Below are 15,266 nucleotides of genomic sequence, written 5' to 3' on the forward strand. Positions count from 1 at the left end.
GATTGTTGGGGGCAAGAGGCTGACTCTGTAAATTGCTTAGAAAGGGCTATAAAGCGCTATATAAGTCTTATTGCTCTTCCTTTTCTCCTTCCTTCCTTCCTTTTTGCTTGCCCCCTTCCTCCCTCTCTCCTTCCTTCCTTCTTTCATCTTTCTCTCTATATATCTTCTTCCCTCCCTCTCTCCCTTCCTCTTCCCCCCTCCAATCTTGTTCTCCCTCCCTCCCCTCTTTTTCTTTTCCTTCCTTCCTCCCTCTCCCTTTTCTCTTTTCCTCCCTCCCTCCCTCTCCCCCTTCCTTTTCTCTTTTCCTTCCTCTCTCCCTTCCTCCGTCCCTCCCTTCCACTTTTCCTTCCTTCCTTCCTTCCGAGGTGGGTAAAATGAGGACCCAGATTGTTGGGGGCAAGAGGCTGACTCTGTAAATTGCTTAGAAAAGGCTATAAAGCGCTGTAAAGCCGTATGCAAGTCTTATTGCTCTTCCTTCCTTCCTTCCCTCCTTCCTGCCAACTGCCAGCAGTTCGATTCTCACCAGGCTGAAGGTTGACCTCAGCCTCCCATCCTTCTGAGGTCGGTAAAAAGGGCCCAGATTGTTGGGGCCAGAGGCCAACTCGGCTTAGAGAGGTCTATAAAGCAGTCTATAAGTCTAAGCCCTGTTGCTACCCACCTACCCAACCCCGGATCAAGGCCAGGTGCCTCAAACACCGCGGCCGGGTCCCCGCATCCGGCCAACGACCTCACCTGTCGGCTGCCCAGGTGGACTGGCGCTGCTCCGCGAAAGAGGGGAGGATATATATATATATATATATATATATATATATATATATATATATATATATATATATATATATATATATATATATATATATATATATATATATATACACACACACACACACACACACATACATACATACATACATACACCCAGCGTGCGGGGGTGGGTGGGTGGGGGTGGCACCTGGGGTGGGCGTGGCCTCCGCTCCGCTCCGCCCCCCTCCCCACGGATGGGTGCCCGAGGCGCCCTGAGCGGCCAGAGTTGCTCGCGAGGCAGAAGCGGCAACCCAGCTGGGAAGAAGCAGAAGCAGAAGCGGCCGCTCCGGAGCCGAAAAGACGCGGCGCAGCTCAGCCTCGGACCCGGCCGCAGAGGACCCACCGCCCGCTCGCCTTCTTCTCCTCCTCCGCCCCATGGGCTCGCCGCGGCGGCCGTGCGCTTGGGCGAGCCTCCTCTGGGGCTGCCTTTCCGGTGAGTGAGTGGGCGGGTAGGTGGGTTCGGGGGGCTCCGCCAGGCTTCCTTCAGTCTGCTGCTGCCCGCCCGACGGAGGGAGAGACGGACGGAGGGACGGACTGACGGTCTCTCTCTGTGTGTCTCTCTCTCTGTCTCCCGCTGGCGGCTTCGCCCTCTCCCCGAAATGGCCGGCCGAAGTTTCCCCCTCGCCGTCCCCCCGCCAAGATGGCCGAGGGCCCAAGAACCTGTTTCCTGGCCGGCCGCCCTGAGCTGGACGGGTGCGGGCGGGAGGCGACGCCCTGCGCGGCTCTCACCTGGCCGGGCGCTCCCCGCCGCCGGACCCCGCTGGGAGGGAGGGAGGGAGGGAGGAGGAAGAGGGGGGAGAGTTTCAGGCGAAACTGAGCGGGGTGGGGAAGGGGAGGGCGGGCAGGGGAGGCGCCGCCGGGGATCGGGGAAGCGGAGAGCGGGCTGCGGGGGGGATCCCTTTGCGATCCTTTCCCGAGGGAGCTGCGGCGGGGTTGCCTCCCTTCTCCCGCTGGCTGCCTTGGCCGAGCGGCGGAAAATAAAAGAGGAAGGGGAGGAGGAGGAGGAGGAGGAGGGGGAGATCTTGCTTCGGAATGCCCAGGATCGGGAGGAAGGAGGGATAGGATTTCCCCGCGGGTTTTCTTCTCGTTTTCTTACTCGGAGAAGTTTAACCAGCACTTGTTTCAAAAAATAATAAGGAGGTGGGGACTCTTGAGACCGGATCCCGGGCACTTAACAAGCCACGATCTTCCAATGGGGCGCCTAAACTCCATTCATTCCAGGACGGATCCCTGGCACTTAACAAACCACGATCTTCCAGTGGGGCGCCTAAAATCCATTCATTTCACATCGGATCCCTGGCACTTACAAACACCAGGATCTAGCTAGGCACCTAAACTCCATTCATTCTAGGACGGATCCCTGGCACTTAACAAGTCACGATAACACAGTGGGGCACCTAAAATCCATTCATTTCAGACTAGATCCCTGGCACCTACAAGCCATGATTTTCCAGTAGAGCACCTAATATTGATTTCAGACCAAATCCCTGGCACCTACAAGCCACGATCACCCAGTAGAGCACCTAAAATCCATTCCAGGCCAGATCCCTGGCACTTAATAAGCCTCGATCACCCAGTGGGGTACCTAAAATCCATTCATTTCCATTCCAGGCCAGATCCCTGGCACCTACAAGCCACGATTTTACAGTACAGCACCTAATATTTATTTCAGACCAGATCCCTGGCACCTACAAGCCACAATCACCCAGTAGAGCACCTAAAATCCATTCCAGGCCAGATCCCTGGCACCTACAAGCCACAATTTTACAGTACAGCACCTAATATTTATTTCAGACCAGATCCCTGGCACCTACAAGCCACGATCATCCAGGTGGGCACCTAAAATCCATTCCAGGCCAGATCCCTGGCACTTAATAAGCCTCGATCACCCAGTGGGGTACCTAAAATCCATTCATTTCTAAAATATCCCCCCTCCCACAAAGAGTTCGTCCTATATGTTTTTCTCCTCCTTCTCTCCCCACCCCCCCTTCCAGCTCAAATGTTTAGGGGTACCTTCTACCTTGCCCAGGTTTTCTTCTTCCCAAAGTAGCATTTATTCCACGCACACAGTCGGACAGCCCTCCTGGGCGATGTGGCCTAGAATTGTGTCTCCAGAAATGATGAGGTTTACTTCCTTCTGCCTTGTGGGGTTGAGGATCAAAAAGGCAGCCGAGGTTCTCCCCACCCCTCCCTTGTGTTTCTCAGCCTCTGGACTAAGTAGTTGCTAAGCTGCTCCTTCTTGCATCTGTCAAAGGAGGGAAGATGCCCTTACTAAGCCCCACCGCCTGTTAACTCGCTCCGGCTTTTGAATCCAGACCTTCTGGGTCACCACAGCCCTGGAGGCTCTCCTGTTCACACCACCTGCTAACTCCCAGGGGCATCGGTATTATGGGAAACCTGTCCTCCCACTGCAGGTTGCACGAGCATGGCAGTGGCCTTCCGTTAACCCTGGTTTAGCAGCTAACCACTGTTAGGTGTCTAAACCAGGAGTCCTTGGACAGGGGTGGGGAATCAGAGAAGGAATCTGGCACCACCTTTTCAGACGAAAGTATTTTATTAAAAGGTAAAAAAAAGGCTTTGGTGAGCTGGGGTGCTCTTCCTTGGCATGCCAATGGGGCTTTTTCAAAAGGCAGCTGGACTTTGTTTTTCCTTGAAGGCTTGTCGTCCAAGAAGCTTCATCAGTTCAGGAAGAATTGTCTTACATTACATGTAGTAAGAAATCCTCAAGCCACACTGGGACTTGCTTGACTATTAAGGGGGGAAAAAGGGGACTGCTTTTAAATAGTCTAAAGTCACCTGTTTGAATTCCTGCAGGTGACCTTCCTTCCTTCCTTCCTTCCTTCCTTCCTTCCTTCTCACTATTCCTCCTTGCCCTTTCTTTCTCTCCCTTCTTCCTTCCCCCTTCTTTTTCTTTTCTCCTTCCTTCCCCCCTTTCTTTTTCTCCCTTCTCCTTCCTTCTTTCTTTCCACCCTCCCTTCTTCCTTCCCTTCCTTCCTCTCTCTCTCTTCCTTCCCATTCCTTCCCTCCCTCCCTGTATCCTGAATGGGTTGAACCAGATGACCTCTAAAAGATCCTTTCCAACACTTACTTTCTACCATTAAAAGCTATCCTGTTTTCTGCAGAACCCTCCCACCTGTCCCACCATATCCTAGCAGAGAATCTTGGGGTGCTTTCTCGGGTGTGGAAATGCAATGCGTCTGAAAGGTTCTAGATTCGAATCCTTAGCTTTTCTTCTTTATGGGGAAAGTGGGTCACGGAAGCTAAATTACATCCCATAGGGGACCGTTATGAGAGAGGATGGGATCGTGGAATGGTATGTTCTCAAAAAAAAAATTCCAAAAAAACAACAACAGTATTTCTCAACCGTGCCAACCTTTAAAGGCAGGTGGACTTCAGCTCCCAGAATTCCCCATCCTGGACACCTCTCTTCACGTCGCCACGGTTGAGAAATACTGTTCTAGACCCTAATCTCAGTTTCCTTGCAACCTTTTCAAGGGAGTTAATTTCTGGAACATTCTCTTCTCATATTGTTGCAAGTCTACATAGCTGAGCTGCTGATTTTTCTTAAAAGCTGGCATTTGATAACCATTTGTGTTATGTATGGAATTTGTTTTTCTGGAAGGAAACTTATTTTTTGGCCTGGCTCACGGCATCATGCTCAGCCCTCAGTATCTGGTTCTTCCTGAGCAAGAGCCCAGGTGTAGAGAGGCGTAGAGTCTATAAACCATGGCTTATAGTTAGCCATTATGTGCCAACTCTGCTGGTTGTGGTACAAGTGGCGAGTTTGCACTTTCCTTTGTGATTTCCTTGTGAGGTCCAGTTGCATCACTGTGTTTTGTTAGGAAGTGCCTGAGGCTAGATGGATTTAATTCACTAAGGAAACTTGGAATTGCTAATTAAAACAATTGGACATGTTAATCTGTTTGTTTTGCATTCCATCCCGTTGTAGTTTAAAAAACCGGATATAAGTATTTAGTGGTACTTGCTGCCTTATCGAAAGCACAAGCAGAATTTTTAAAGCTTGCCTTCCTAAATAAACTTAAACTACACAAAAATTGGAATCTCCTTTGTGAATTACACTTTCCACGCTCTCAATGTTTGGTTTACAAGGGAAGGAAGGGAGGAAGAGGGAATGGAAGTAGAAGAGAGAAGAAAGGACGAGAAGGTAAGGAAGGACGAGAGGGAAAGAAGGAAAGTAGAAAGGAAAGAAAGGAAGAAGAAGGAAGAGAGAAAGAAGGGAAGGAAAAGAGGAAGGGAGGTGAGAAAGGGAGAGAAGGAAGAAAGAATAGAAAGGAAAGGAAGGAGAAGGGAGAGAAAGAGAGGTAAGAAAGGAAAGGAGGGAGGAAAAAAAGAAAGAAAGGGAGGAAGGAGAAGGGAGAAAGAATAGGAAAGTAAGGGACAGGGAACGAAGAAGGGAGAAAAGAGAGAAAGGGAGAGAGAAGGGGAGAATAGGAAGGAGGAAGCAAAGAAGCAAGGAAGGAAAGGAGGAAGGAAGGAAGGAGAAGGGAAAGAAAGAAAGGGAGAAGGAAGGAAGGTCACCTGCAGGAATTCATACAGGTGACCTTTTAGACTTTTCAGAAGTTGGCTCTTCCTTTCCCTACAAGTCCTACAGTACAGCTGTGAGGATTTCTTACTCCATGGGATGTAAGATAATTCCCAACTTCTGGAAATGCAGGGATTTTAGGCAAAGCCAAGGCCCGAGGCTCCCTTAAGCTTCAGCCAAGGAATTCTCCTTCGCTTCCCATCTAAGAACCAGTAACTTAAAGTTGGAATGTTCTCCTGTAACATTTTCAACTCCCCCATCAACCCCTTACAAAACCAGTAAGGGAGAACAGCCATCCGAAATGCCCTTTCCTAGGGAAAGAAATAAATTGGGAGCGGGAGTGCAAGGTGAGCTATACCTGTTTGGCATTTTGGGCAGTGGTATCATTATGGGATATCCTGTGCAGGCGCCTCTCCTTTTTTTTTTTTTTTTTTTGCGGAGATAATTGTGGGGTGACAGCGTGGTTCTCCGAAGAGAAAAAAAAGGTGCTTTGTTTTTGGATTGCTCATCCGGTTTTGGGATCCCTGCAGGCCCCTTCCCGCTGACACCAGGAAGCGTTGCAGGGTGGCCACAAATCCTACTTTGGAGGGAGGGTTTTTTTATTTTTCCTGCCCTGCTTGGTTGTTTTGGAAATTTTGGAGAGCTGTGGTGGATTTGCTCCAACACTGGAAGTTTTGAAGAAGAGATTGGACAGCCGTTTGCCTGAAGTGGTATAGAGCCGTGATGGTGAACCTGTGGTGCACGTACCAGAGGTGGCACAGAGAACCCTCTCAGTGGGCGTGCCCGCCATTGCCAGCTGGTCTTCTGGTTTCTGGCGCACATGTGCACGCCGGCCAGCTGGTCTTCGTGGGCACCAGAGCAGCAGAAAACAGCCCGAAAATCGCCCCCAAAACAGGCCATTTTTCAGGGCGTTTTCTGGCCCAAAAATTGACCAAAATTGACCAAAAAACAGGCATGCGGGCACCGTCCAGCTGGTCTTCGGTTTTCCGATGCTCCAGCATGTGTACATGCGTGCACATCCATGTGTGTTCTGGTTTGGGCATTTGTTGCCAAAAAGGTTTGCCATCACTGGTATAGGGGTTTCCTGCCTAAGGAGAGGGTTGGACTAGAAGACCTCCAAAGGTCTCTTCCCACTCTGTTTTTCTATTCTATTTCCGGTGGCTGAAAAGTCATGGTTATTATCCTTTCACTGGCCCAGCCCTTTTGGAAGAAGCTTAGCTGCGCCTTGGCAAATAAAGTCAACGCTGATGGATGTTTGCATCTACCTATTTAAAACCTCCGCTTGTCAGATGGCGATTAAGATCCTGGTTTCGGATGTGAGCGTTTGCTGGCGTTGCTCGTTTTTACGTGGTCTATTTTATTCTTATTTTATTTTTATTTTTATATTTGGTGGGTACAGGTGTTCCTCGGCTTACGACCACAGTCGAGCCGAAAGTTTCTTTTTTTAATTTATTTTTTCATAGGTGTTTTATTAATACATTTTTTTAAAAAAAATATCACATAAAAAAAATTCCATATCTATCTGAACAACGTGATGTCTGAACCCAATTAGTTTGAAGTAAGAAATGCAACATTAAACAATACTCGACATCATCATAAGCATCATAAAACATCTCAGCAATAGCCGCAAAATAGTAATATGATAGTTTTACATCTTACAAACTTTTACACACATTTTTTTATTATCCTTTTTGCTCTTCTTCGATTCTAATCTCTTGATTCTGTTAGTTAACCAGAGAATAATAAAAACAAGGACAAATAGGCTGAAAAACAGCTTCTATCCCACAGCAGTAACTGTATTGAATCCTGCTGCATAGGGCAATATTAATGTAATATCAGGGGTTTTCAATCCAATTGTATAGAATGTGAAGGATGTGTTTTTGTTTTTTATTAGCTCTATACCCATGGTTCGCTACGAAACTATGTGATTGGGCTTAGTTTTGGGGGAGGAAAAGAAGAGAAAAAAATTTCTGCCTCTGCTTACCAGCATCCATCGGTACTCATCTGGCTAACATCCTGTCAGTATGTGAGAGAGTTGAGGGCTGTTTGGAAACTAAAACAGTATTTGCTGTGTGAGCAGGAAGGAGACAGCAAGGAGCCTGGGTGTGGCTTAGCTGAAATGTTCTGTACTAAAGCTGGTTGCTGCCGTGAAGCTAAAACTGAAACTCATCTCCTCTGCTTGTGTTTTGCATTTGGAAGAGATTTCTTTTCGGGGGCGGGGGGAGTAGAACTCCTTAGCATAAGAGCATGTTAATAATAATAACATAGGAAATATTGCTCTGATGGTCATTTTGAAAAATCGTACCTGGAAGCCAAGAGGAAAATACGTGCCAAAGTTCAATTTGTAGGCTTTACGGTTCTGGAGATTTTGTGATGATGCATGAGTGGCATTTTGCTTTTATATAAATAGCTGTATAATGTACATTGAAGATAGCATTTAATTTCGTTGTATGAGGTGCAGTGACAATAAACTGAACTAAAACATTGGGTGTCAGATGGCATATAAATTTAATAACTTAATTCTTTCCCCTTCACATTAAAATATTCTGATGTGACAATTATTGGGAAGCAAACTCAACCCCAGATAGTTATCAACTTACAACCATTTATTTAAGAATTCCTTTAGGGGAATTCTGGGAGCTGAAATCTACACATCTTATAAAGTTGCCAAGTTTGAGAAAGACTGATATAGACCGTGCTTTTGCCATCATGGAACGCTCAGAAATTATTATTTACAGGGCTGTGCGTGTGAAAATGTTTTTAATTTTCATTTGAGTGTCCTTTTCCCCTTTGTGAAATTGGATGATGTCACCCAGAATATATTTTTCCCCCCAGAGGGAGATGATGTGTTGGTTTTAAAGGGAAGCCCAGAGATAAGATGTCAACAACACTGAATGATGTTTTAGTAAGATGCTCTTCCTGTTGAAATTTAAAATTCGCTTCCCTCCCAAAAAGAAAACAGCCTCTCAAAAAAGTTAATCTCTCTCTCTTTTTAAATATCCCTTTGAAATCAGTTAGGACACAATGCCTGCCAAAGAGTAGAGAAATGTGTTCTGTGCATGCTCAGAGGTGCTATAAAAAAGAAGGTGATATGATAGCAGGGTTCCAATATTTGCGGGGCTGCCACAAAGAAGAGGGGGTCAACTTATTTTCCAAAGAGAAAGCTGGACAAAAAGCAATGGATGGAGACTAATCCAGGAGAGAAGCAACTTAGAACTAAGGAGAAATTTCCTGACTGTTAGAACAATTAATCAGTGGAACGACTTGCCTCCAGAAGTTGTAAATGCTCCAACACTGGAGGTTTTTAAGAAGAAATTGGGCAAGCATTTATCTAGAATGGTATAGGATTTCCTGCCTGAACAAGGGGGTTGGACTAGAAGACCTCCAAGGTCAGTTCCAACTCAGTTATTCTGTTATACTAATTTCAAAGGAAAATATCTTGCTGATCAATCCAGCTGAAAAATATGCAATTTACTTCCTTTCTTTGAAAACCTTAGCTTGGTCAGGCTGGTCAGACTTCCAACCTCTCCTTTGTACTTTAAACTGCTTTTAAAGGGTTAACTGTGTGGGTGTGGAGCTTTCTTGTTTGCCAAATTTTGCCCGCCCTTGTAGTTCTTCTGAGCTGCAGGGAAATAACCAAATTCGGATAGTTTGTGAACTTTTTCAAGGCTGCGGCTGACAAGGATCTTTATTCCCCCTTTCCATGAATAGTGCTTTTATGAAAGAAAACACAAAGATCGCTGTGGCATTCCGAGTCAACAACCTCCTTATTTGCACTTGGTTAGTGCTCTTATTTGAACTCCAAAAAAAAAAAAAAAACAACCCCAAAAAACCCACCACAAAGGTTTTTGGGAACTCTCATCAGCTGGATAGATAGAAGTAGTGAGGAAACCTCAAAATATCTGGTTTTTGGAGCTTCTTGCTTGTTTTTTGTTTTTTCCCCCCAGCTTCCTTGTTTTCTTCCTCACCATCACAGTCCTAACTGAAATACAGTCCAAACTCTGCATTTCAGACTCGCTTTAATATCTCTGTAGAGCAGAACCCCTCCTAGTCCTGCTACATTAATCAGCCATAAGACAAACTTTTAAAACAGAAAGCTGAATTTTAATGTGAGTCCCTGGCTAAACAGCTTGCTTCTTTTTGTACATGGCGACAAAGATTGTGTGCTCACCATGCATAACTTTAGAAAGTCTCCAAGGTGCACTGATTATGTGCAAATAACGCTCCAAGCTGGCTGTCTAGTAAATTTTATAAGCTATTCACAGGCTGACCCATTCCCAAGTAGTAAAAAAGAAGTTTATTAATAGCCCTCTTCTTTTTTTAAAAAAGAAAGAAAATCAATTTCCCTGGAAATCCATTGTCCCTGTGGGCTTCTTGGTGTCAGCTAACTTGAAACATTACGGGGGGGAAAAAATTGGTGAAAAGTTCTGGCTTTCTTTCTCCAAAGAAAACTTTTACAGCTGGTCCTCAGCTTAGAGATCTCCAAACTTGTCAACTTTAAGATTTGTGGACTTCAACTCCCAGCTGGCTGGAGAATTGCCTCATTTTATGACCTTCCCTGCCGGAGGTGTGAAGTGAACCACTGCGGTTTTTAAGTTAGGAACACAGTTGCTAAGCGAATCTTGGTCTCCCCCGTTGACTTTGTTGGGAAGGTGGCAAAAGGGGAACCATATGACACACACCCCTCCGGGACGTTGCAACCATCATAAATACAAGTCGGTTGCCAAGCGTCTGAATTTTGTTCCTGGGACTGTGGGATGGCTGTAAGTATGAAAAACAATCATAAATTGATATTTTTTCAGTGCCGTAACTTTGAAACCGTCCCCGAAGGAACTGTTGTTAAGTCAAGGAATTGCAGGACCTCTTGGAAAAATGATTCTGAATTGCAGACGATATTTTTCCCACGATCAAAATTAAGTTGAGGTGATCCCAGAGGTTTGCGCTTCTTGCAGCTTCCCCCCCTAAATGGGTGAGCTCTAAATTTAAATACTCTTTCCCTGCCCCCCCCCAAAAAGGAACATTGGACAGGCCTTTCCCCCCCCCTAACTTCCATTACCCTGCTCTCAACCTATTTTCAGAAGACCCTGCCCCTGTTCAAGTAAACTATTTGAGAGGGAGGGTGCTTAAATCTTCCTTGGAGGATAAATAGAGTCAAACTGTCTGCATTCCAGACTCCTGGCTTCATCTATTAATGGTGCATGCCTGCATGGCAAGGGAGCAGCAGCCCCCCCCTCCTCCCCCCCCTCCCTCTATCTAATCTGTCTCTCTGTCTCTCTCTATCTATCTATCTATCTATCTATCTATCTATCTATCTATCTATCTATCTATCTATCTATCTAATCTGTATCCATCTTTCTACCTACCTACCTACCTGCCTCTCTCATCTATCTATCTATCTATCTATCTATCTATCTATCTATCTATCTATCTATCTATCTATCTATCTATTGATCTGTTTTTCTTTCTCTATCTATCTATCTATCTATCTATCTATCTATCTATCATCTATCTATCTATCTATCTAAACAAGACTGATAAATCTTTCTACTTGGACACCCCCCTTCCATTCTTCCTGCCTAGTCCTTCTCCTCCCGCCCCCAGCAAATGTGGTTGGATATATATATATATATATATATATATATATATATATATATATATATGCTTATTTCCAAATCTGTCTGATTGCATCTCTCCCACCCACCCCTCCCCAGCCTAGCTGTGTCTGCCTAGGAGCCAGGATCTGACATTAGCATAAGAAAAGCTGTCTGCAAACCACTGCCAGGGCAGAATTAACCCTTTCTGCCCCCTGGGTGGGCTAGTTGGTTAACTCTCCCTGGCAAAGCTTTGAGAATCGTCAGGAGGTCTGTTGGACTGTGAGAAACTCAAAGACACTCTCGGGACTTAAGTTAGAAGTTATTCTGTCAGACAGACGGATTAACAGAGTGGAAAGGGACCTTGTAGGTTATCTAGTCCAACCCCTGCCCAAGCAGGGGATCCTACACCATTTCTGACAAATGGCAGTCCCATCTCTCCTTGAAAGTCTCAAGTCATGGCGCTCCCACAACTTCCGAAGGCAACTTCTGTTCCGTAAGTTGATTGTTCTCCCTGTCAGAAAATTTTCTCCTTATTTCCAGGTTGAATCTCTCCTTGTTCAGTTTCCATCCATTACTCCTTGTCTGGCCTTCAAGTGCTTTGGAGAATAGCTTGACCCCCTTCCTCCTCTCTGTGGCAGCCCCTCAAATATTGCAAGACTGCTCTCCTGTCTCCCCTGGTCCTTCTCTTCACCAGACTAGCCAGGCCCAGTTCCTGCAACCGTTCTTCGTATGTTTTAGCCTCCAGTCCCCTCATCATCCTGGTTGGAGGGCATCTGCCATCTGTCCATTTTGCTTTTCTTCTCCCCGGATGGCTGTAGGCCTGATGATTGAGATTTTTAGTTATTTATTTACGGGCAGGCAAAACACAGGGCATCCTCCACGTACGACTAGCATTGACTCCACATTTCTACTGCTGAGGGAGATCATTGTTCCGTGAATTTTGCCCCCATTTTAGCAATTGCCCTTAGACTTGCGTACCGCGTCACAAGTGTTTTTACAGCCCTCTCTAAGCGGTCTGCAAGGTCGGCCTCTCGCCCCGCCAACCATCTCGGTCCTCATTTTACCAACCACGGAAGGAGGGAAGGCTGAGTCGACCTAGAGAGCCGGTCAGGATCGAACTACGGACAGTGGGCAGAATTTTGCCTGCGATGCTGCATTCCAATCACGGCGCCCCCTAACATCCTGTCAGTATGTGAGAGAGTTGAGGGCTGTTTGGAAACTAAAACAGCATTTGCTGTGTGAGCAAGAAGGTGACGGCAAGGAGCCTGGGCGTGGCTTAGCTCAACTGTTCTGTACTAAAGCTGCTTGGTGCTGTGAAACTGAAACTCTTCTCCTCTGCTTGTGCTTTACGTTTGGAACAGATTTCTTTTCAGGTGGGGAGGGGGAGTAGAACTCCTTAGCATCAGAGCGTGTTCATAATAATAATATACAAAATACTGATGCTCTGATGGTCATTTTGAAAACTCCTTTCCTAGTGAGCCCCTAGAAGCCAAGAGGATCAGACATGCCAAATTTCAAGTTTGTAGGCTTTACAGTTCTGGAGATTTTGTGATGATGCATGAGTGGTATTTCGCTTTTAGATATATAGATTGATGGATGGATGGATATGAAAAAAAACACTCAAGATTTGATTGATTGATTGATTGATTGATTGATTGATGGGTATCCTGGATGGTATAAGAACTCCTGCCTTGAGTGGCGGGGGGGGGGGTTTGACTAGAAGACCTCCAAGGTCCCTTCCAGCCGTGTGTGATTCCATGACTAATTTCTACTGCTAAGCAAGGCAGTCAATTTGCACCTTTCTTGGTACGGCTGTTTAAGTGAATCATTGCAGTTCTTTAAGTGAACCACCCTTAAGCGAATCTTGGCTTCCCCCTTGCTGGTTGAAAGCTAGCTGGGAAAGTCCATAAATGGCATTTGTGTGACCGCGAAGACACTGAGATGGTCATAACTGCGAGGACCGGTCGTAAGTCACTGTTTTCCTGTGCCGTTGTGACTTCAGTCGGTTAAATGAATGGTTTTAAAGTAGATAACAGTGCAAACTCAGCAGACGACAGCGTGGCTAAAACGCGATGCGCGATTCCTTTGGAAACAGAATTTTTTTTCTGCATTTGTATGCTGACAAGTGAGTTACATCAATTTTGTCGTGGGAAACTGGCCGGCTGCTTTCATCTTCCCATCACTATGGTAACCGGGAACCTCTTCTAGGTCTTTTCCTACATATCTTCTCTCTCTCTCTTTTTCTTGCAATTAGGAGCTTCCCTTTGTGTCCCACCTGGGGTGCAACTGTCTCCAAATTTTAAGAAATTTATGGAGGCAGGAGAGAGAAAAAAAATAACAATCATCCAGAAACTCTTTTTAAGGTGGATATAGAAGAGTTATGTAGTCTCTCATCTCATGCTGGCTGGGGAATTCTGGGAGTTGAAGTCCACAGGTCTGAAAAGTGGCCATGATTGGACCTTCCTGATCTACATTTTTTTTTTTTCATCAGAATCCTGAGATCCACAAAGACGGATCCTTTGCCCAAAAAAACATGCTCAAGAATCATGATTTAATTGGAGCGATTGCTGGAATTCTGACATGGGCATTTAGAAGTGAACAAATTTGTTTGGTGCAGTTGGGATGGATACAGATAATCAGAGTTGGAAGGGACCTTGTAGGTCATCTAGTCCAACCCCCCTGCCCAAGAGAGAGACCTTATACCATTTCTGACAAATGGCAGTCCAATCTGTTCTTGAAAGCCTCCAGTGATGACGCTCCCACAACTTCCGAGGGCAACTTCTGTTCCATGGGTTGATTGTTCTCACTGTCAGACAGTTTCTCCTTATTTCCAGGTTGAATCTCTCCTTGTTCAGTTTCCATCCATTATTCCTTATCTGGCCTTCGGGTGCCTTGGAAAATAGCTTGACCCCCTTCCTCCTCTCTGTGGCAGCTCCTCAAATATTGGAAAACTGCTATCCTGTCTCCCCTGGTCCTTCTCTTCACCAGACTAGCCAGGCCCAGTTCCTGCAACCGTTCTTCCAGTCCCCTAATCATCCTGGTTGCTCTTCTCTGTACTTTTTCTAGAGTCTCAACATCTTTTTTTATAATGTGGTGACCAAAACTGGATGTTTTTTTGGGGTGGGTGGGGAGGGAGATGTACTCCAGAAAGTGGAAAGGCCAGGACAGCCTTTAAAGTTGATTTTAACTTAATTGCTTCTGTCTGTTCATGGGATTATGACCTGGTGCATTTAAGAATTAAAAGTAGAGTGGCATTTTCTGAAGGGGCCCACACCCCAGCTTAGTGAAGGGCAACAGAAGGAATTCATTTAATCCGTTGAAAAATTGAACCTTGATATCCTTATCTGCACACCCCCGTTGAGTGGGAAGTAAGAGAGAGGACTGTAAGTATGCAAGAAACGCTATTTGCAAAACTGCATAAAAGAGGTGCTAGATTAGTAGTTGCTTTCTTGATCCGTTTCTTTTGTGCCTTGGCACAAATATTGACTAAACCTTACAGGTAGCTCCTCGGTCTGCGATGATGTATCCTTACCCCACCCCAAGAATTTATAATCCAATTTTGAAGTTACAGTGACTGCATGTGCACGGACGGGGACACACACACACACACACACACACACACACACACACACAAGCACCGTGGTCATATGATTATATTTTGGGTACTTAGCGACTCCCCGTTATAGCCATTTGTCACTTCCTGTCAAGCGGAGGAAATCAGGAATCCGGGCAGTTCAATAGAATACAGATAGCATTCATTGGGCATCATGGATTCATTTAGCGACCGTCACATTCATTTAACGGCAGCCACATTTGCTTAACGACCGACACAAAAAAAAAGTGCCAAGAAATCGTGTCCCGGTCACAGGATGCCTTGACTTGCTTTCAGAAGTTATGGGAGCTTCATCCCTGGAAGCTTTCACAAGAAGAGACTGGATTGCCATTTCTCAGAAATAGTGTAGGGTCTCCTGCTTGGGCGGGGGGTTGGACTAGATGACCTACAAGGTCCCTTCTGACTCTGTTAATCTGTATCTGACTTACAACTGCCACAACTCGGAACCATAATTCCGGGTTCAATTATGGTCATATATCTAGGACTAGTTGTATGGGCAAGTCCCCGACTTACAACAGTTCATTTAGTGGCCGACGGCATTGAAAAAGTAACATGACCATTTTTCCACACTTATGACCATTGCAGCCTCACCACAGTCACGCAATTTACATTTGGATGCTTGACCAGTGCTTCGTATATATGATGGTTGCAACGCCCCGAGGCCATTTAATCAAAATCCAGATGCTGGGCAATTGACTCGTATTTACAACGG

At 45.8% G+C, this 15,266-nt stretch overlaps 1 protein-coding gene across 2 annotated transcripts in view; it reads left to right on the plus strand.

Moving 5' to 3' along the window:
• The first annotated feature begins 933 nt into the window (after positions 1 to 933).
• The window catches only part of NECTIN2 (nectin cell adhesion molecule 2), an 83,372-nt gene continuing 69,039 nt past the window's right edge, over positions 934 to 15,266 (plus strand). Inside the window, exon 1 of one of the 2 annotated variants that reach the window (XM_087971168.1) lies at positions 934 to 1,237. In XM_087971168.1, the coding sequence (XP_087827294.1) occupies positions 1,180 to 1,237 (58 nt within the window). In that variant the 5' untranslated portion in view covers positions 934 to 1,179. The remainder of the gene's footprint in view (positions 1,238 to 15,266) is intronic. The other variant, XM_087971166.1, reaches the window with a different exon arrangement.

Source organism: Notechis scutatus, chromosome 8 (genome assembly GCF_049901735.1).
Source record: "Notechis scutatus isolate UNSWTSFEM ecotype Mainland chromosome 8, rNotScu1.2, whole genome shotgun sequence".
Lineage (NCBI taxonomy): Eukaryota > Metazoa > Chordata > Lepidosauria > Squamata > Elapidae > Notechis > Notechis scutatus.